The following is an 18,542-nucleotide window of genomic DNA, read 5'->3' on the forward strand; positions in this document are numbered from 1 at the left end:
AAGAGCAGGGGGATTTCTGGAATTTCTGACATCAGAGTGGGTGGACACAGACGCAAAGACACAACTATATAGCGAAATTATCAATAGAACCATTCAGATAGTGAATAAGATGGAATATGGGTAGAGGCAATGAGCAGCGTGAAAATGTCGATAGAGAAGAGGAGAGGGAGCGGACGGAAAAAACTGTAGCCGGAACGGAAAAACCTTTAATGACGTGGCTAATTTCCAACGGCTCGGAGCGCTGCTGGTGCAATTGAGGTTCCCTTGGTTCGACCCGCGTCGCTCACTGTCACCCTTTTTGCTGCAACCTGACTTCAATACGTCTTCTGGGCTTCTTGGGTGAAAGCACCGGCAGGCCAAAATGATCACGCCCCTTCAGTTATAGCCTGTCCTCTTTTGCACCTCTTTCTCATGTCAAACGATCTCCCGCCAGTATGGGAGTCTGCCTCTCCTGTCTAGGTGTCCGTCGTCACAGCCACCATGAGGTAAGTACCGAACAGCCCCTTCGTTTCTTCTGTTTTCGGTTGGCCACTGGCTAACAACTGGTGTCGGCAGTCCGATCGTGCCCGTCTTCTCTACGATGACTACCCAGCCGGCCACAGCTACGGGACATGGGGCGCATCGAGCGTGCCTCCCCAGAACCTGATGAGCCCAGAGGAAGTTCAGCGCGAACAAGAAGCCCTAGACGGGATCGCCCAGTGGGCGAGCGACCAGATCGTCGAAATCTTCCCCCACAGCCACCGCTCCCTCATTATGTCTGCCTCACAGCTCAACGGGCTCAGCCACACCAGCACAGGCGATCAGAACACCACAGCTCCCTCATCTACTCAACATCAAGACATTCTCTTGTCCCTAATCCCGGGAGACAAATCAAAGCGCTCGATACGGATATACCCTGCATCGCGACCGACTTCAAAGAGCGGCCTGTCCCTCCGGAGTAAGAGTTCGGTAGGGACAGGGATGAACAGCAGTATTGGAAAACACGGAGGGGATTCTGTCTTGGTTACACTGGACGTTAAGTTGCCTTAAAGGCCGCTGGGGAGAATCTACGGCACGAGGATAGAAGGGTGACTATCTAAGCCAATTTTAACCTGTTATCGGCCGTCCTCGCCGACAAAATATGGGATCGTTCACCGGCGTCTTTCTACCTGCATGAGCTGTATAGCTCCGCGATATCAGGTACACAGGGGAGACCAGAACAGGAATGTGACTTCGATGTACGGACGGGCCCTTCTCTGCGAGGACAGGGAGGCGTGCAATAGGAGGCGAGCCGGAGTCTGTTCGTGCAGCCGGTGACAGCAGCTCTCTATCACCAAGCGGGTCGACGGGTGCGGATCAAATTGAGGCGGACGGATTGAGAGCTAGTCATGTTCGATTCTCCCGACGCGGCAAAAAAGCCTGGAGCTCGTGCTGAAGGCCTCCTCAATACTTGGATGTGCTCTGCCGAAGGAAGGATAGAGGATAATGAGGGGATGAGCATAATATTGAGCAAGATGGTTGGCCATGGGCGTCCTTATATTTCTGCTTGAGAGATGGAGCTGTCATGACCAGGGAAGAATTTTCTTACCGTAGAGGAGTGGCTCTAGTGTATATCTACGACTGATTTCAATTGGACACGAGGCTGTGGATAGAAACCAGGTGAAAGCATCAACGTATGGAAAACGCCAATTGTGATTTCCTATGCTACTGGCCCCAAAAAGGAGGGCGACTATCTGAAGGACTGGGGGGTATCTCTGAACTCGGATCATGCTGCTTCGCTGTCTGCTTGCTACAAAGCAGGTGCGGTTTGGGGTATCTTAATTGTTCAATGTTGTGTGAAAAGCAATATTCTCCGACCATCCTTCCCGGCCCGTTAGCCCAACTGTGGTCATCTGGCGTGTCTGATTAGGGAATGAGATGTTGAAGAACGAAGGGTATCGTCGTTTCGCGCAAGGTTCCGCATTGGCGTCAAAAAAGGGGGTATAATGGTTGATTAGACGCTCGTTGACAGACTGAAGAAGGACAGTGCTAAAATTATGAAAGGGACTCCGGGCTATTGGCGTTGAGTGGTAGTGGTCGGTTGAAGCACGAGAGCTGAAGACTTGATAAGAGATTGGTCGCGCGCTTCCTGGCCACCGACATGACATCGTGTGATTCCGAGCTTCTTAATCATCTGGTCAAGTATCCTCTCTGCCTTGAGGAGACGCACCCTACTTCGCAGCAGGAGTGCTCGCCGGAGCAGGGTCGGCTGGCTTATCGGCAGCCGCTGGCGCATCAGTTGGGGCAGTACCTGTGAGAATGAGTGAGTGACTGAGCGCCAGTGGTTTGTGCGATAACCCCAAAATGTACTCACCAGCAGGAGGAGCAGTGGCATCGCTGGTCGAAGGTGCAGCGGCGGTGTCCGTGGCCGTCGGCTTAGTAGCGGCAGCAGGAGTGCCATTGGTATCTGTCTTAGTTTCCTTGTCCTTCTTGCGCCTGAAGAGAGCCTTGATCTTGTCCATTGCGTCGAGGGCTGTGATTAAGCAACTTGTATTAGAAAGGGGTGTTGATCTTGAATTGGGTATTAAAAAAAAAAGGTAGTCTGGGCCACCGGAGGGATCGGGTGTTGAAGAAAGGAGATTCAGAAGAGACACGTACGAATTCCAGGCATATGGACTGAGAAAGATTCGGGTCTGGGGAGGAAGGGGGTTTAAATAGATGCGAGGCAGTTGGGTTAGGTAGGCACGATGCTTTCTGTTCGGTTCGATAGGAACGGGCGGGATGGGGGTGGATGATAAAGTCTTCCGAGGTGATAACTAGCAAGAGAGGAGGGAAGAGCGATGCAGTGAGTGGACGGTTGGGCGTGACGCAAGAGCGATGGCTTGGAGAGAAAGATGGCTCAAGACGGCAAGATGGGAGGATGGGAGGATGGGAGAGGGTGTTGGGACCTTGTCTCGTGATGGCGCAACAGGGAGAAGATGAGGTGAGGGTGGAGGACGGTCTTCGAGTCGGAGGTGCCAAACCGTTCTGAGGAGCTTGGCTGGGATAAGTGATCAGGTCTTATTCTTCACCTAGCGGCTGGCATGCATTTCAGGCATTTCCCGGAAGCGCACGAGTAGTTGGATGCTTGTTTTCGGTCCTGGGTTGTAGAGGACGGAGCAAGTCGCCACTGAGCAATGAGAAGGTTGTAACAAGTCGAACGCACCTGCGGAATCAGCTGTGCCTGTGCCTCACCCGGCACCATGCACCACGCACCACGCAACAAGGCAGGCCAACTTCCTACTTGTTAGTCTTCTTGGTCCTCTGATCTTCTGATCTCCCGCGCTTCAATGGTCACTACTGTCCGCTTTTGAACAAGATAAGCATGTGTGACAATGCCGATAATATTTCGCGCGCTTGTTTTGGGCGAGGTGACTGCCAAAGATCCGTCGTTCCAAGCTTTGCAGGTTGCCTAAGGGCAAATGAAGTAGGCACAGCAGGGCTCTTGTTGGCATTTCACCTACCTAGCTTGAGACGGCGTCAAATTGCTTGGACACTCGGTACGTCCTTGGCCGCTGTTGTCCCACACTGGTGAGTTTTGGCATTTCTCGTGCAAGTCTCGCTTGTTCGACGTCTGCCAGAGCTGCACGCTCAGGAAGTCATATAGAAGTGATCTTGGCCCCCGAACAGTCAAGAGAAATGAGAATAACATCTTGGATTCAACCGATCCTTCTCCCCACCGCCCCTGGGCGACACTGGGCGACACTGGGGACAAAAAGGCGCGGCGGGCGGCGGCCGGGCTGCTTATTCGCCATACACCCACAGCTCCCACAGCTATTACCACAGCCAGCTCAGCAACCCAGCTTCCCCAGACTACGATGACGTCCTAGTGGCAGCCACCGCAGCGCAGCCTGGTCTTCTTTCAACTTCTTGCCTCGCACTGACCTCGTCGATATCCGTCAAAGCAGCATGGCCTCCGTCCTACTATTGTCTCTGAGACGGCGGCACGGTTCAATCGAAACCCCAATGCCACCGCCATCACCACCGCACCCGTCCATCCTCGAAACCCTTCCTGCCAAACAACTCCAACAAAGCGCGGCAATTCCGCCGTCTGGTGCCGTTGGAGAAGTTGGATGACAACAAATAATAGCCCTCCCCGCACACGGGCAAGGTCGCGAGCTCGGTACCGATGGCTAACAGCCAGCGGGGTACTCGAGTCTGATGGCTTTGATCAATGGAAAAGTTCTTCTGTTCGCAGATTGCTTGACTGATACTCGACTATCTAGGAGCAGCTGCTCTCTTTAAAGAGGGACCAAACAGATCGGAAGAGAGAAAACCAATCGTTTGGACAAAATGCGTCTCGACTACGTACCTAACCCCCCGACCAACCTCGCGCCAGAGGATCAAGAGGTCCTAGAGCGGGTCAAGGCACGTCGGGGTGCCATGGGCCTTATCGCGCTGGATTTGACACTGTTGCATGCTCCCAAGATCGCAGATGGTTTGTTGCACACGCTCACGGGCCTACTAGCTTGTCCAACGCTAACGGATGTCCGCTCCTAGGTTGGAACGCCCTGCTCGGCGCCGTGCGGACGAAGAACTCTCTCCCAGACGATATCCGCGAGATTGCCATTTGCCGTCCTGCCTTGATTAACCGCGCCTGGTATGAATGGCATGCTCATGCTCCTATCCTTTTGAAATCTGCGGGCTTTACGGAAGAAAAACTAGCCGTCGTGCAACAGCTGCATCCAACATCCAAGGGAGCGCTCGACGATCGCCAGTGGGCTGTTCTGCGATATGCCGATGCCATGACGCGAGACGTGTCTGTCCCTCAGAGCGTGTTGGACGAAGTCAAGGCGGCCGGTTTTAGCAATCAGGAAATCGTTGAGATTACGGTCACGGTTGCGAGTTACAACATGGTCAGCCGGTTTTTGGTCGCATTGGATATTGGAGAGGCCAACGACAAGGCTCCGGCATTCGCTAAATAGTACTGAAAGGCTGGTCAAAATTCCTGGTGACATGGAGAGGACGAGTTAGTCTTCCCTTCATCTAGCCCAGGCGACATATTCTATATAAAACATCATATAAGAGAGGATTTGGCACTTCTTAAGAGAGCCCTCGAGTCAAAATTCGAGTCCCCTCCCAGCTCTGAGTGCTAGCATACCAAAGAGGCCTAAAGATCAATGGTACCTGTCTCCTCTCGTTTAGTGGCCGGTCCGTATCGTATGTCCTCTTCAGTACACGGCGGCAGCCTTGGTGTTGTCCATGTCCGTTTGCTGGAACCGCAACTGACACCAGTCCCCACACGAGATCGGTTCGTACTTGGGCGGATTGTCGTCGTCCACGCAGCTGGGCAGCACGCCGCACTTCTCGTTGAAGTTGAACCCGAAGAAGAATGGCATTGAGTACCTGTTGTGTTTCGTCAGAGAGTGGTCCACGTCTGAGGTTTGGCAACGCATGCAAGGCATGCTAAAACAAAGGCGCACAAAGCAGGGTTCCAGCAAAGACCAACCTGTCGACCGTGGAACGGTTGTAGACCCTGTGCACCGTCGACCTCATCCGGTCATTGGTCAGACGCATCAGATAGTCGCCTATGTTGACGACGAAGGTCCCTTCGAGTGGCGTCGCCTTGATCCACTGTCCTTCCTTGTTAAGCACCTGCAGCCCGCCGTTCATGTCTTGCCAAAGCAGCGTGAAGCATTGCAGGTCCGTGTGCGATCCCAGCCCGATATCTTGACTCTTTGCGGCATCTTCTGGTGACATTGCGGGATAGTAGTTGAACACGCCGTCGCTTCCGGGGTACGTCGTCACGGCGTCGAAGTAAGTCTCGGGGAGGTCGAGGCAGAGAGCGAATACGCCGACGAGCCTGCGGGCAAGCTTGAGACATTCCTGCCAGTAGGCGATACAGCCTTTTTTGAAGCCCGCTAAGTGCTCTGTGCCTTCCCAGACATAGTTCTCGCCACGAATATACGGCCGGACTTCCGCGGGCACGGCGTCAGGGTCCTTCGGATCGGGGTCGTATTGTGGCTCGTATCGCCACGAGAAAGACTCGCGGTAGTCCACTGTGCCCGCACGATAACGTGTCAAACAAGACCTACAAGTAGGCAAACGCCAACAACACAAGGAGCCAAGCTCAGGAGAGGCGTAGGGGACCATATACTGACATCCTTCCGAGGGACTCGCCATTGCGGTATTCTTGGCCGAATAGCCATTGTACCATTTCCCTTTGGCCTTTGAAACCAGCATCTTCTTGTCCTCAGGCTGCGCAAAGAAGGCCCTTGAGGCGTCTAGAGCAGCTTGGATGACGGCTTCAGGGATGCCATGGTTTCGAATGTAGAAGAACCCCGTATTCTCGGCCGCATGCCTGATGGTTCGGGCGAGCGCCTGTCGAGCCTCCAAATCGTCGTCGTATATCGGACTGAGATCGATCAACGGGATCTCGTCCGATCGAGCATCCCGCGGCGGGTTGGTCGATACATTGCGATATACCGGCCCGTAAGCCGTGCGAAGTTCAAGCTTCACGAAACCTGCCTGCTTGGCTTGAGGAGTTGTCGACATGATCGTATCCAGATAGGGCGTTTCCTGAACGATTTAGCGGTGCCTGGCGGGTGGTAAAGGTCGCTGTCTGATATACCCCGATGTGAACGGTACGAAGATTGATGCCTTGTGTCAGGCAGCACCTTTCAGCTGGTCTATAGCCCCCTGTTACAATTCATACCTACCAGGACACGTCGGCGGGCGGCGACCTCCGAGATGTGTGACATTTATTGACTTGAAGAGCACGCGGAGTGAGCAATTGCCTTGTCTGCTGGAGGAATACTCCGTTCACGGCAAGGCGAGGCGCGTCAGCTTGATAACGTTCGGCATTGGATGTACTTTGTTCCGTCAGCGCAAAGAGAGACACAAATGTGGAAAAGGCAGTTGGAGAGGTCCATCTTCTGTAATAGTGTCTCTGTCTTCTTTGAGACAATTCGTCTTCATTTCAGTGTTCCTATCTTCTGAAACAGTTCTCGTCGTGCTCAATGCACGTCGATGTCTCTACATATCCTGAGACACGTTGACCCTCACTTTCAGGGCATCAGTTCAGCTCACTATGGTACATCTATGTGTACATGACCCATGTTCACCATCCAATTCGTTATGCACAATGTCGAAGGCATCGAAGGCGTCAAAGACGTCGCTCATTCTCTCGCAAAGTAAAAAAGAGCATGCAACCATCCTTTCTCCATCAGACGCGTGAATGTAGGGACAAAGAGATCAGTCTCATCCGTGGCTTCGTCGGCCGCAGAGGGATGCGTCTGGACGTAGTCGATCATAGCCAGAAGAGCATCTGCCCAGTGTGTCATTCTGCCACCAAAGAACCACTCAAAGCCATAGTGCTGGTGCATCACATCCGACTTCTTTTGGAGCTCCTTGCGGAATTCCTCAAGGCGCTCACGCGCAAACTTGACAGCTGGCTTGCTGGTGATGTCGGTCACGAACTCGCAGAGGGTGATCGTCGCCACAGACCAGGTGTGGAGGTCAAGTGGATTGTATCGTGGCGCATTCGCGGTCGCATTCGCCTCTTCGATGAGGACCATGGACAATTTATCGACACAGTCGAGGATAGGCGACGGGAGGGCAGGCTCGTGATCTTGATACGGACTCACGAGGAGCTCCCTGAACCAGTTCAATTGCTTGTAGATCACAGAATCTTCGGGGTTTCCGTTGAGTTGCTCCACGTTCAAGTCGAAGGCGCTCTCCGAAAGGGCTTTTAGGGCCATTCGCGCTCCTGCACTGTTCGGCTTACGTGGCACGAGGATGTCAGCGAGAAGTTCAAGCTGATTCGAGCTGATTGCGATGTACGCTGCCTCAATAGGAAGCGCCTTGACACTGTAGTCTTGAACACGGAGGTCTTTTGCTGATGGCATGGCGGATGGATGGGTACCCTCACCCAAGGTGTGGTACTTGAACATGAAACGGACGCAGTTCATGGCCATGTTGAGAACTTTGGTGAAGCCAGCCAGGTCAGAGATGACGGTAGTCGAACCATGGGCAATATCGCGTTGCACCTGGTTCAGGACAAATCGACAGAGGTTAACGTTAAACTGACGTCCCCGAGACGAGGCTCCACCGTCTTCGATTTTCTTGACATCATACTCGCAGGTCAACATCACCAGGACAAGAGTCCAGAGCAGTGTCAGATTGTGGTCCACCAAATGATCCGCCGCCTGGCAAACCTGATCAAAGAGATAGACTGCCAACTTGTCGTAGTTTTCAAAGAGGGATGACTTGAGAGTCGAGGTTGGGCGGCTAATGGCTGGGTCAACGTCGTTGTTCAAGGAGGAAGAATCGTGAGCACCGTTGAGAGTGACTCCGGCTCTCAGGTCTGGCAATAAGTCGACAGCCACAGTGAAGGCTTGTTGCATCTCGAAGTTGGCGTTGGCGACAACTGCATCCACCATCATGCGTTCGGGAAGCAAAGGAAAGAGTGGATGATACTGCTCATAGTACTTGGCAAGAGACGCTTCGTCCATCTTGAATGGCTCCATGTCTTCGTTGGGACCCTGGATGCGCGGACGTTTTGCGGGGCGAGAAACGCGGATTTGACTCCAGAAAGTCTTGGTAGGGTCGCGATATTGAATCCGCGAGTTGGCCTCTTCTTCAGCAAGCAAAGCCGCAGGGGAAAGAGTTTCGTTCGGAGCGATTGCGAGGCTTCCGCTGGCACGCGGTCGAAGACTAGAAGCGATCGAATTGATGCCCCAGCCGCCAGTGCTTGGAATGCGATCTCGCTGAAATTCGGCTCTGGCAAATGGGTTGACGGTCGTGGGAGCGGAGAAAGAAGAGGCGCGGTTAAAACCAGGACCACTTGGCTCATCTGGCGAAAAAGTCTCGGCGAACCCTACGGGACCCGCGTCCAGTGACTGCCTCTGCTTTTGTTCTAACCCATGAACTCGCTCTGCCAGCGCGCTGATATATCTGTGTCACGTGTTAGTCTTCGTTCGGCGACGACAACATCAAACAAGTTCCATCAAGGAAACAACTGACCCTTTGCTTGGACCACGCTTCATGGGCTTGCGCTCAAATTCACAATTCACGCCAGCCTTCTGGCAATTCGTGCATGTCTTTGGAGTGCCATCCACCTCAGTGGGGGCATCGCATTTGACCTGAAGGTAGGTTAGCACCAAAAGAAATATTGCTTGGCTCTTTGCCGTGAGGTTTGTGACAGCACCTTCTTCCTGCGGCACTCGTCGCATGCACGGGAGGCCTTTGAGCGTTTTCTTTTGTCACCAGTCTGAGCTTCTTGGGGTGTCTCTGAAGATATATCAACACTTGCACGTGTCCCAGCTGAGGCAAAGGTAGGCTGATTTGGCGTCTGTGGAGGAGCCATTGCTGGATCAGGAGCAGAAGAGGCTGCCGCGCCATTTGGGCCCATGGGCAAGTTGTTCATGGCTCCATGGTTTATCTTGTCTACAGAAGTTACCCCCTCTTCTATCGGTCGCGCATAGGGAGGCATGGAGTAGTTGGGCGAGATGTTGGTCAGCTCGGTGTCGATCGGGTAGTAAGGCGAAGCGAAGTGCGAGGGAGCAGACCCCGCGAAACTGCTCGTCGGATCATTCGAGGGTTGATCGCGGCCACCAGCTGCTCCTGCCATTTTCGTGTCCAGCGAGATGGGGGAAGAAAGAGATGATGCCGTCGCTCCGGAAGATGAAAGAGGATGAGAGTAAGTCGCGACCGAAGTGCGGCAACTGATGCTTTGGTTGATCCGATTTCGCGCTTGTGCCGAATTGGGGACTAGCGTGGTTTATCTTGTGCGGGAGCCTCGAGGCAGCAAGCCTTGTGCCTGCCTCGTGCTGCTGCCCGCTTGGCGATGGTTGCGAGGTTGCTATCCGAAGAGCCGATAAAGCCCGAACAATGGGCAAAATCTGGGGAGAGCTTGGGCAGTATCTGTCCGATGCCGACCCACGCAATCTCGCTCCACCGCCTCAAGGAACGGATGCACTTTTGGCCGACGTGCACGCCATCGCGCTCACAGCTCCCAAATACCCAGTACAATGCAAACATTGAACGGCGGACTTTGTAGCGGCGGATGCTGTTGCGAGGGATGTGGATTGCCGCAATATCGTCCTGAATTCACGGACCTATCTATATACCCCATACGGAGTGCAAACAGACGAAAAATGCAAGGCATTCAATCCGACAGGTTCATGGTCATTGACAAACTGCCTGATGAGAAGCTGGGAATCTGTGACAACCAAGGGTGATTCTTTGCTTGTCAGAGAGTCACGTCGAAGCTAGCTTTATTTCACCGCTCGAAGCCCAAGCGTCGTTGTGATGGTTACAAAAGGGGGGCCTTTTCCCGTCGACAAACGCAAGCGACACGAGTACAAAGTGAACGGACGTGACGAGGTTCACGTCGGGGCCAGCATCTAAGAGAAGTGCGCGGTGAGCAAGACATGGGAGAAAGGCAACTGCCATGTAAAGTGATGACCGACCGTGCTTTTTTGGCTATGGTCAGAAACTCTCAACGATCATGCCCGATGGAATCATGAGGGGCTGGAAGGCACAGCATATGATAAACTCCAGTTGACGAAGCTGCATAGAAGAGAAAAAGCTGCGGGGCACAAGAAGGAGGAAGAGGATGACCTCAGTTTGTCAAATCATCTATGCCATGTCGATCTACACTAGTTTGAATCATTGTGTGGTTCAGTGTGTGCTCCCACAATATCTAAAATTATCAGTGGGCTTTCTCAGTCATTGATTTAGGAACGCCTGTATCTTGTGGGGGACGTGGAGAGGGAATATCATCCACCATGGCATAAAGCATCAGGCTGAGGGCCTTTTGGTATTGAAGCCACACTTGGTAATAGAAAAGCAGGACCCAGGCTGAACCGAAAAAGGGGCAACCAAAAGAAACAACGCAAGCTGACCCCTGGAGAGAAGTCTACAGGACAGGCTCCTCCTGCTTCTTTGCTCTCGCCCAAAACATTCCGGTACTACCCAAGAACAAGAGGAGAGTCATGGGTGCTGAGTACGTGTCTTAGTTAAGTCGGCCACCCCTCGCTCTGCCACTCGCATTGCTCTCCCGATTTCCCGAGCCCTGGTATGAGCGAATTATTACCTCAGAGCACATGCGTGCAAAAAGGGAAGGAGACCCGTTCGCGCCCCCATTCAAGAATGAAGTCCAATGGAAAATCGCCGAACGAATGGGGAGAGGGGCGGACCTGGGAGCTGGGTGCTCCTAAGTACTTACTTACCTAGACTCTACCTACTTAGGTAAAGTCCAGGTCAGTACTTAAGTGGTAGAGGAGGAAATCCACCGTGGTCCCATAGGCCACGGCAGCCGCACCCTTCCTTTTTCAGCCACTTTCCCATCCAGGCCGGGCTCTTGTATGCGGGTGGGATGCGATGCTCCTGCCGGAAGATGGTCTTCTGCATGGTCTTTCCTTTTGCCTTTCGAGTCCCCAGCCTGTTATCTCTGTCAGCTGCTGAATATGCATAACGTAACTAGCCACACGGGTGGCAGCCAAGGCCCCGACGTCCTGCAGGCCCAGGCCCTGCCCGCGGGCTTGAGATCCTCCCCTCCAAAAGTTAGTGCTCGCTTCTTTTTGCCTTTCGAAAGCCAATTGTTATGCTGAGATCGCAACTGTCACTCGTCGGAACCATGGACAGCTCTCCGCAGCAGAGGATTGATCGTCATGACTTGGACTTGATGAGGTCAGAAGTCGGTGTTGGCGCCAGATGGGCATGTTTGTGGCGTCCAGGTGGAGGGCCATTTTCAAGTTTTTTTCAGGCCTGTGCAGTCGGGTGCCGCGCCGACGCCAGGGCCCATCCCCGCCCAGTGCGTGCGGTCGATGTCCTACCATAGGAGCCTCGGGCAAGCAACACGAGTACGGGAGCTTGAAGCACGTCTTGTTGGCTAACTTGGCTGTCGACCTTCCTCGCCTTCCTCCTGTCCAATCTGAGCCCCTGGATCCCCTCGGCATCCCGCACGTTTTTTGCATTGCGCAACAAAATGCGTGTGGAAGCGATTGGATGCCACGCAAGCCCTTCCTGGACCTCTCCAGCATCCCTGCTTGTGGCACTGTGCTTCTCCTCCCTCTCGAGTCTCAATCTGCGCTATGCCGGCGGTGACTACCCATCAACTGGGGGCGGGGGGAGTTCGTGTGCTGGACTAGGAACTCGTCGCTTATTCTTTCTGCCCTTGCTGCTGTCCTCCCTTTACGGAGGATCTTCTACTGCGACTACTCTTTTCGAGTCTATTTCGTCTCCTCGCCGGCCTGCTCCGTGAGGGAGTAATTTCTCCTTTTTCCCTGTCGCGTCCGGTTGGCTCGGCGCTGGGCGGAGTCTGCGGTAATTTCACGGCTGACAGGATCAATACCTATGTCTCAGTCATGCTCGCTTGGGGGGGATGTGTCTGGGCGCGCGTCTTTTCCTGGCTTCTCGCTCGGGAGATGGCTCGCTGGGTATGGGGAGCAGGGGGGGGGTTCCCAAAGCTAGACGATCCCCTCCCGCTCCCCTCCCCCCCCTCTTCCCACAATACAAACGCCCTAGAAATTCTAGTTTCAGACTTCTTCCTGTGAAATGTTATCATCAGCGAATGTCAATGTTGAACCTTTTCCAGCGCCCGCCCATGACTCCGCAGCGGGGGCAGCCGCGGCGCATCGGTGCGAGACCTGGTTGGACCGTCACCACAGGACTGCTGATGATCTGTCCAACGCAGTCGCTGCAGACGCCACAGATACACTCGGTGCAGGCGAAGGCATTTTTCAGTAGCCACGGCCGACTGCAGGATGCGCAGTAGATCTCCAATACATCCGATTTGCTGCCAAATGAGGACGATTGGGAGTGCTGGTAAGGGTGTGAATGGTGCTGTAAGGGGCTAGTGTTATCGTTGGACGACGCCGACGTAGGCAGGCCGGACCCTGAGATGTGGAAATTCTGACCGGATCCCGCGCTCTCTAGGGACTCGACCGAAGGGAAGGGCTCGGAATCATTGGGTCCTAAGATGTCTGGTGGCGGTGGAGTCAGGGTACGCTGCAGCGGAGAGGCATTGTATTGCCCAGGTTGGTGGTGCAGGTGATGACCAAAGGGACGGAAGCCCGGGGGTAGCGATGAACGCTTGTTGACCTCCCCACTGGTCGACATGCTGTCCGCGGCGGACAATCTACGAGCGGTCGTGGTGGTGGTGGTGGTGGTGGTGGTGGTGTTGGTGGTGCCCGTGCCAGCAGCGGTGGCGGCAACAGTGGTAGAGGGCGGAAAGTTTGGCGACTGCGGCATCTGTAGGTGAACGCCAAGGGCATGTTAGCAAGGTTGATTATCGATAGTCTAACGCGAAAAAGAAAAAAGAAAAAAGAGGAGGTTGGTGTACACATTAGAGTAATTAACTGAGGGTGCATAAACTTTTCAGTGACAGAACCCCCCTGGCTCTGGCTCTTCTCAGTCGCCTGGCCCGACCGCCACAGGAAAAATGGTTTCATCACCCGCATGTGGCCTGACCGAGAAAAATAAAAAACCAATGGCTGTGTTTTTTATTCTTCCGCTCGCTCCAGAGAGTCCGTACCCCCGGGCATTTCGTCATCTCCTTGCATTGAATCGGTCCGTGATTGAAGTCATGGTCCTCAAAACCATCAATCGTGATTTTTTCGGAGCCACCAACTGTTCAAAAACAATCGACTGACACAACGCTGGGAGGTTCCTCTTGCCCGGGAGCCGTCATTCTGTTGCTCGCATATGTCCTTTTTGTGCCTTTCGTGCGGGTATAGCAAGACATGACCGTCGTTCGATTCGTTTTTGTTGTTTTTGGCAATAGTAGTGACAGTAAAATAGTACAAGACAATATTCCCTTTCTGGGGGGCCTTCCTCCGGGGGGCTCCTCTACAGTATCTCGATCTCTTGGCAGCAACATGTAAACAGAGGACAATCGAAAAATGTCGTCTGACTTACGGGAGTGAGATCACGATCATCATCAGCCTCAGTAGCACTCGTGGCAGCCTCGATCAGATCTTCCCATCTCTTGCCTTGAACCCAGGCCGCGGTGGGCGGTTCTGCAGACATTGCTTTTCGGCCTTCGACGCTCAGCCTCCGGGAGAAATCCTTGGCCGAAAATTCCCTAGATTTTCCGCGTTCGTGCTTGCCCTTGCGCGCATTTTGCCCCATCGACGGCTTTCGGGGTCGTGGCAGTTTCTCCCCGCGTCGTTGAATGGGTGGTAAGGATGAGTACCGGCTGCCCGGTGACTGCAAAAGAGAGGGTAATAGTTCGCGCGGGCGAGCCGGCTGAAATGTATCTTCGTGGAACTGTGCACGTAATGATGGCAGCTCGAGACCTGAGGTCTCGCGTTTGTAGTCTGACTCTGGGAAAACATCCTGGTGTGCGAATAAGCACAGTTCTGGCTGTGGCCTGTAGTCTCGTTCCCGTTGATACTTACAAAATCGGAGTCCCACTGGTGAAGTTGGGTCAGGGCAACAGCAGCATTGGCTGCAGCAGGAGGTTGCGCAGTCAAAGTCCCTGATCGGGTTTGTCCTAACAAGGCGACATTTTCACTAGCACCCGCTGTTTCTTTTTCTCAGTATGAATAGGGAAGGAAATCATTAAGCCAACATACAAGGGCCTCTTTGGGTAGGAAGGGCGGCAGTCTGTTGGACATGTGGGCGTTGTGAGGGAGGAGTACTGATCATTAACTGGAAACTCTCCTCTGTAGCAGGCAATTTGGGGATATAATGATCGGGGTGGGCGCGTCGAATGTGTTCTTGCATCGACCGGTAGCGTTTTTCCTATAAATGTCGGGGTCAGCGGTTTGGCGACGCGCAGAATGGGGTTAGGACAAGCGCACCCCAATGCATCTCTTTCTGCACTGCGAGCCATCTTGGTTTGTGAGCGGACACACAACCTCATTTTCTGCATCCGTCGACACGAGAAAAGAGCTGGTAAGGGCAGGTTTGGGCGGCATGGCCTTTCAGCGCTGACCCTAACCTGACCGCAGGAGCGAGTTTTAGGAGAGAAGGACGAAGGTCGGCGGCATTGATCGGACAGCCCACAACAAGCCTTGGCTGTTTTTGAGCTTGAAGGGGACCGACGTAATGATGGGTCCTCCTTCACATGATTTGCTGTTCGGAAAGAACAGGGTCGAGGGTGTGCACAACGCAACAGAGTCAACTGCTGGCCTTTCGAAAGGGTGTGCGACGAGGTAGGAGATGGGAGGAGAGAAGGAGTGGGAGTCGCTATGGCCAGAAGAGGGTATTTTGGATTGTTGAGTGTTGGTGGGATGGATCGAAGAAAGAAAAAGGAGCTGTCGAGCTTGGACTGAGGGGTGAGAGTAGGTGGCTCAGTGGGAAGAGCTTGCCCTGGTTGGTATGGGTTCACCAGGCTCTTTAATTGGCAGTGGCAGCTTCCCTCTTTCTCCGGACGTTCCCCTCTTGCCCTCTCAGCCCTCTCTAAGCTCAGCAAGCTACAGCTGTTCCAGGCGCCAAAGCCCGCCGACCTTTGGCATCAAGAAATCGCGTCTGACGCCTAATAGGTAGCGGCTTCAGCCTGTCTCGCCTGAAAGGAAGCTCCCTATCGTTGTCAGACACGGCTGCTACTCTTGTCCGGGCTTCCCACGTCCTTACTGGCACAACCAGGAACGAACAACCACCTTCCAATCAACCGTCCCCTCCCTCACACCACCCACACTAATCCCGGCCAGCACAGCTTTTGATCGATGACAATCCATTGCGTTCACTCCTCTCCCCTACTGGCTCCCTCTGCTTGGTACCTAGTCAGGTACTTCTACCCAATCACGACCTTGGCAATAGCTCAGGGTTCCTTCTCCTCACCTCATCCAAGGTAGCTCCCTCAGTGGCACCTATGGCGCCTTTCATCACCTGTTTGGGAGCTTGGGATCGATGATCGATGCTGATTGCGGAGCAACAGAGAGCTTCAGCCGTCCACTGGCATGTGCATTACCGCCAATTATGACAGCCTTAAACAAGGTCTGCGTTCACTCGCTACAAGCTTGCTTTGTGACACCCGAGACAGCTTGAGCCCGGGCCACTCAAGCTGCCTGCCAGCTGTCAGCCGGAAGTCCCTTTGCATCATGCAGAGGAGCTGTCTGCGCCGTCAACTCACGAAGCTATCATGCAGCATGCTGTCACACCTGGAGCTCTTGTTCGCCTGATCTGGAAGTCATGCTGACGCATCACTATGTTGTATCGGAAAGAGCTGGGCTCGGACTTTCAGTTCTAGCAGGAAATATCTTGAATGATAAGGTTCTATCAATGACGGCCATGCACGTTCAATTCTAGAAACACGCAAACGCTACATATGGGACCCGTTAACGCTCCCTGCATAACAAACTTGAGCGAGCCGCTTGCTCTTCGGAACAGCAGCGGGCTGTTGGCCTGGACCAGAGAGCCAGTCCTTCAAGGTAATTGGCTTGACCAGGCTTTGACCAGTCGGTACCGGTATTTCTTGGAGGAGCCAATGAACCTACCGCCTGAAGAGAGTTCAAAGTCATTCTCTTCTGCATGGTTCCGCATTGTGCCCAACACTCACCGAGATGCTATCAGGATAGCATCAGACCAAAGCAACTATGGAGCTATACAAAATCTGGAGGAAATCAAAGACCTCATCACCATCTCAGCCCCAGAAAACTGACCCGCGCATCTTCTTGCAGTCCGAACGACCTAAAACCCTTTGACATATCTGTGGGCATCGGTAACTTCCATGACCTCGAATCGCATCCCTAATTCGACATTTCCTTCATTTCTTGGGCAACAGAGCATTCCGAAACAAGGTTTATACTTGATGCCTTCATCAACCCTGCGGTAACTGACCAACAGATCCCAGGGCTGGTGGGCATCCTTCTCCGCAGTGTCGGGATCGACGTTGGGTACTGTGCACCGAGCACACCTTGCAACCACATCGACATCAATTGCATGCAAGTTGCCGCCCGTGAGTGTAGTCCAGTATGAAGAGTCTCCGTTAATGCGCACTGTCTTCCACGAATCTTCAGACCATGGTTCTCCTCCTTTGATTATGATATTTGGTCGGAAGCGTTCGATGGTGATTTCGCTCTCGCCTTTCTCCTTTAATCTCGAGTTCAGTTCGGCAAGCGACGACTCGGAGGCAATCTGAATGGGCAGTACGTCTGGGAAATTGACGCTTTCGGTACGTCCTAGTCGTTTAGGGGAGCCGTTGCCGGCGCATATCCTTGGCTCGGGACCCTTCATCACCAGACGAACCTCTTCACCAAAAAACTCTTTGAAAAGTGCCAGCATCGTGGGATCTGTGTAAGCATAGGCGTCGGTGATATACTCCCAAATGTCGACTGAGACTTCTCTGGTGTTTTCACTGAGCCACTCCTGCCTTGGATGAACAGGCACCTTGACTTGCTTGTTGGTGTCATGGCCTATGGTTATGGCAAGGCTGTCGGAAGCGTAATCAATGGCGGTGTTGATCAATGTCATTTGCGGTTTTGAGCGAATGGTGATGAATTTATTACTACTGTCAATGAACTAGACCCATCCAGTATGCATCGTCAGCCATCAAGCGATTCACCGGTCTGGTGAAAGGGTGAGATTCTGGCCAAAATACACAAACTTACCATCCACCGTCTGTCCAGCTCCAGTCCCTGTCTCGTCAGCCTTGCCGACTTCAGAGATATGCCTCGGCATGACTTGATAGGATAGATGCGCAGATCTGTGATCTCGGAGACTGTGTAAGTCATTTTGAGATGGTGTTTGATCGATCCTGTTTTCCTTTGATCTAGGGGTTTCCGAAAAGACTCGGGTTCTTTATTCGTCACCTTAAAAGTTGGGTGAGAATGTCAATGGAGATTGCAAGGAAGAAAAGGGTGCGGAAATGGGCGCGGCCTGTCTGATATATCCGTCAGATGATGGTGACTTCTATTTCCCTTCGAGTGTAACTATTGGTCTGGTCGAAATGACGATAGGTGATCAAGAGGAGCGGCAAGCGAGAGCAACCGGGCAATGTGAAAATGAAGCGTCTTTTGAACGTCTTTTGCAGCGTAAACACTCGCTGAACGCTGCGGATTCTGGGTTTCCTCTTGCCCGACTTTGGATTTTCTTGCAGCCGACAGCGATACGCACGTCACCCCTCTTGTAGCGGCGACAGGTTGTGTCCCAAGATGGCAATACCTGCCATGGGGCCATGCCTCTTCTGGCTATTCTGAGCGAACACCGGACTGTCCCTTCTCCACCTTCTCCGTGGACTTTAAACTCACCGCTGTACTTCGCAGGGCGTCCCAGTCCCGGCGGTTCGCATTTCGGAAAACTGCATGAATTGATCAACTTTTAGTCGTTGCCAGCGAGCTTCATCATTTGCTCTCCCACTATCTCAACAGCGTGGCTGTACATAGAAATGTCTAAACAAAAGGTCTCGGCAGGCTGATGTCTAAGAGGGCAATCCATACCTGCCGAATATGGCCATTGTCAACGAATCGTGTCCAGTTTGGGGGATTGGCAGTCACCCGAGAGCTGGTTTGCATGCGCACAGATTTCTGTTCGGATGCTTCTCTCGGACTGATATAAGCAACTCAGGCCTTGCACGTCTCAAATTAATGGTCACGATTGATGTTACTGTGCAAAACAAATCGCGCTCACCACGATTTTAATGGTGACCAGGGCTT

At 53.2% G+C, this 18,542-nt stretch overlaps 7 protein-coding genes across 7 annotated transcripts; 2 read left to right on the forward strand and 5 right to left on the reverse strand.

Moving 5' to 3' along the window:
• Positions 1–434: 434 nt before the first annotated feature.
• Positions 435–1,029, forward strand: A1O5_03981 (uncharacterized protein; the record flags this gene model as incomplete). The annotated part of the gene is made up of 2 exons (XM_007744590.1): positions 435–485; positions 556–1,029. 2 exons carry the CDS (start codon positions 435–437, stop codon positions 1,027–1,029), a joined length of 525 nt encoding a protein of 174 aa, XP_007742780.1.
• A 1,160-nt stretch (positions 1,030–2,189) lies between these two features.
• A1O5_03982 (uncharacterized protein) lies at positions 2,190–2,480 on the reverse strand (the record flags this gene model as incomplete). Its single annotated transcript, XM_007744591.1, has 2 exons — positions 2,190–2,269; positions 2,333–2,480. 2 exons carry the CDS (start codon positions 2,478–2,480, stop codon positions 2,190–2,192), a joined length of 228 nt encoding a protein of 75 aa, XP_007742781.1.
• Positions 2,481–4,290: 1,810 nt separating this feature from the next.
• Positions 4,291–4,922, forward strand: A1O5_03983 (uncharacterized protein; the record flags this gene model as incomplete). The annotated part of the gene is made up of 2 exons (XM_007744592.1): positions 4,291–4,435; positions 4,498–4,922. The coding sequence occupies 2 exons, from the start codon at positions 4,291–4,293 to the stop codon at positions 4,920–4,922; spliced, it is 570 nt and encodes a 189-aa protein (XP_007742782.1).
• A 246-nt stretch (positions 4,923–5,168) lies between these two features.
• Positions 5,169–6,492, reverse strand: A1O5_03984 (uncharacterized protein; the record flags this gene model as incomplete). The annotated part of the gene is made up of 3 exons (XM_007744593.1): positions 5,169–5,343; positions 5,447–5,996; positions 6,099–6,492. 3 exons carry the CDS (start codon positions 6,490–6,492, stop codon positions 5,169–5,171), a joined length of 1,119 nt encoding a protein of 372 aa, XP_007742783.1.
• A 623-nt stretch (positions 6,493–7,115) lies between these two features.
• On the reverse strand, positions 7,116–9,568 carry A1O5_03985 (uncharacterized protein; the record flags this gene model as incomplete). The annotated part of the gene is made up of 3 exons (XM_007744594.1): positions 7,116–8,892; positions 8,962–9,080; positions 9,146–9,568. The coding sequence occupies 3 exons, from the start codon at positions 9,566–9,568 to the stop codon at positions 7,116–7,118; spliced, it is 2,319 nt and encodes a 772-aa protein (XP_007742784.1).
• Positions 9,569–12,507: 2,939 nt separating this feature from the next.
• A1O5_03986 (uncharacterized protein) lies at positions 12,508–14,864 on the reverse strand (the record flags this gene model as incomplete). Its single annotated transcript, XM_007744595.1, has 5 exons — positions 12,508–13,194; positions 13,861–14,280; positions 14,343–14,467; positions 14,520–14,688; positions 14,748–14,864. The coding sequence occupies 5 exons, from the start codon at positions 14,862–14,864 to the stop codon at positions 12,508–12,510; spliced, it is 1,518 nt and encodes a 505-aa protein (XP_007742785.1).
• Positions 14,865–16,578: 1,714 nt separating this feature from the next.
• Positions 16,579–17,621, reverse strand: A1O5_03987 (uncharacterized protein; the record flags this gene model as incomplete). Its single annotated transcript, XM_007744596.1, has 2 exons — positions 16,579–17,409; positions 17,499–17,621. The coding sequence occupies 2 exons, from the start codon at positions 17,619–17,621 to the stop codon at positions 16,579–16,581; spliced, it is 954 nt and encodes a 317-aa protein (XP_007742786.1).
• Positions 17,622–18,542: the final 921 nt, after the last annotated feature.

This window comes from Cladophialophora psammophila (assembly GCF_000585535.1).
Source record: "Cladophialophora psammophila CBS 110553 chromosome Unknown aczJe-supercont1.5, whole genome shotgun sequence".
Taxonomy (NCBI): Eukaryota; Fungi; Ascomycota; class Eurotiomycetes; order Chaetothyriales; family Herpotrichiellaceae; genus Cladophialophora; species Cladophialophora psammophila.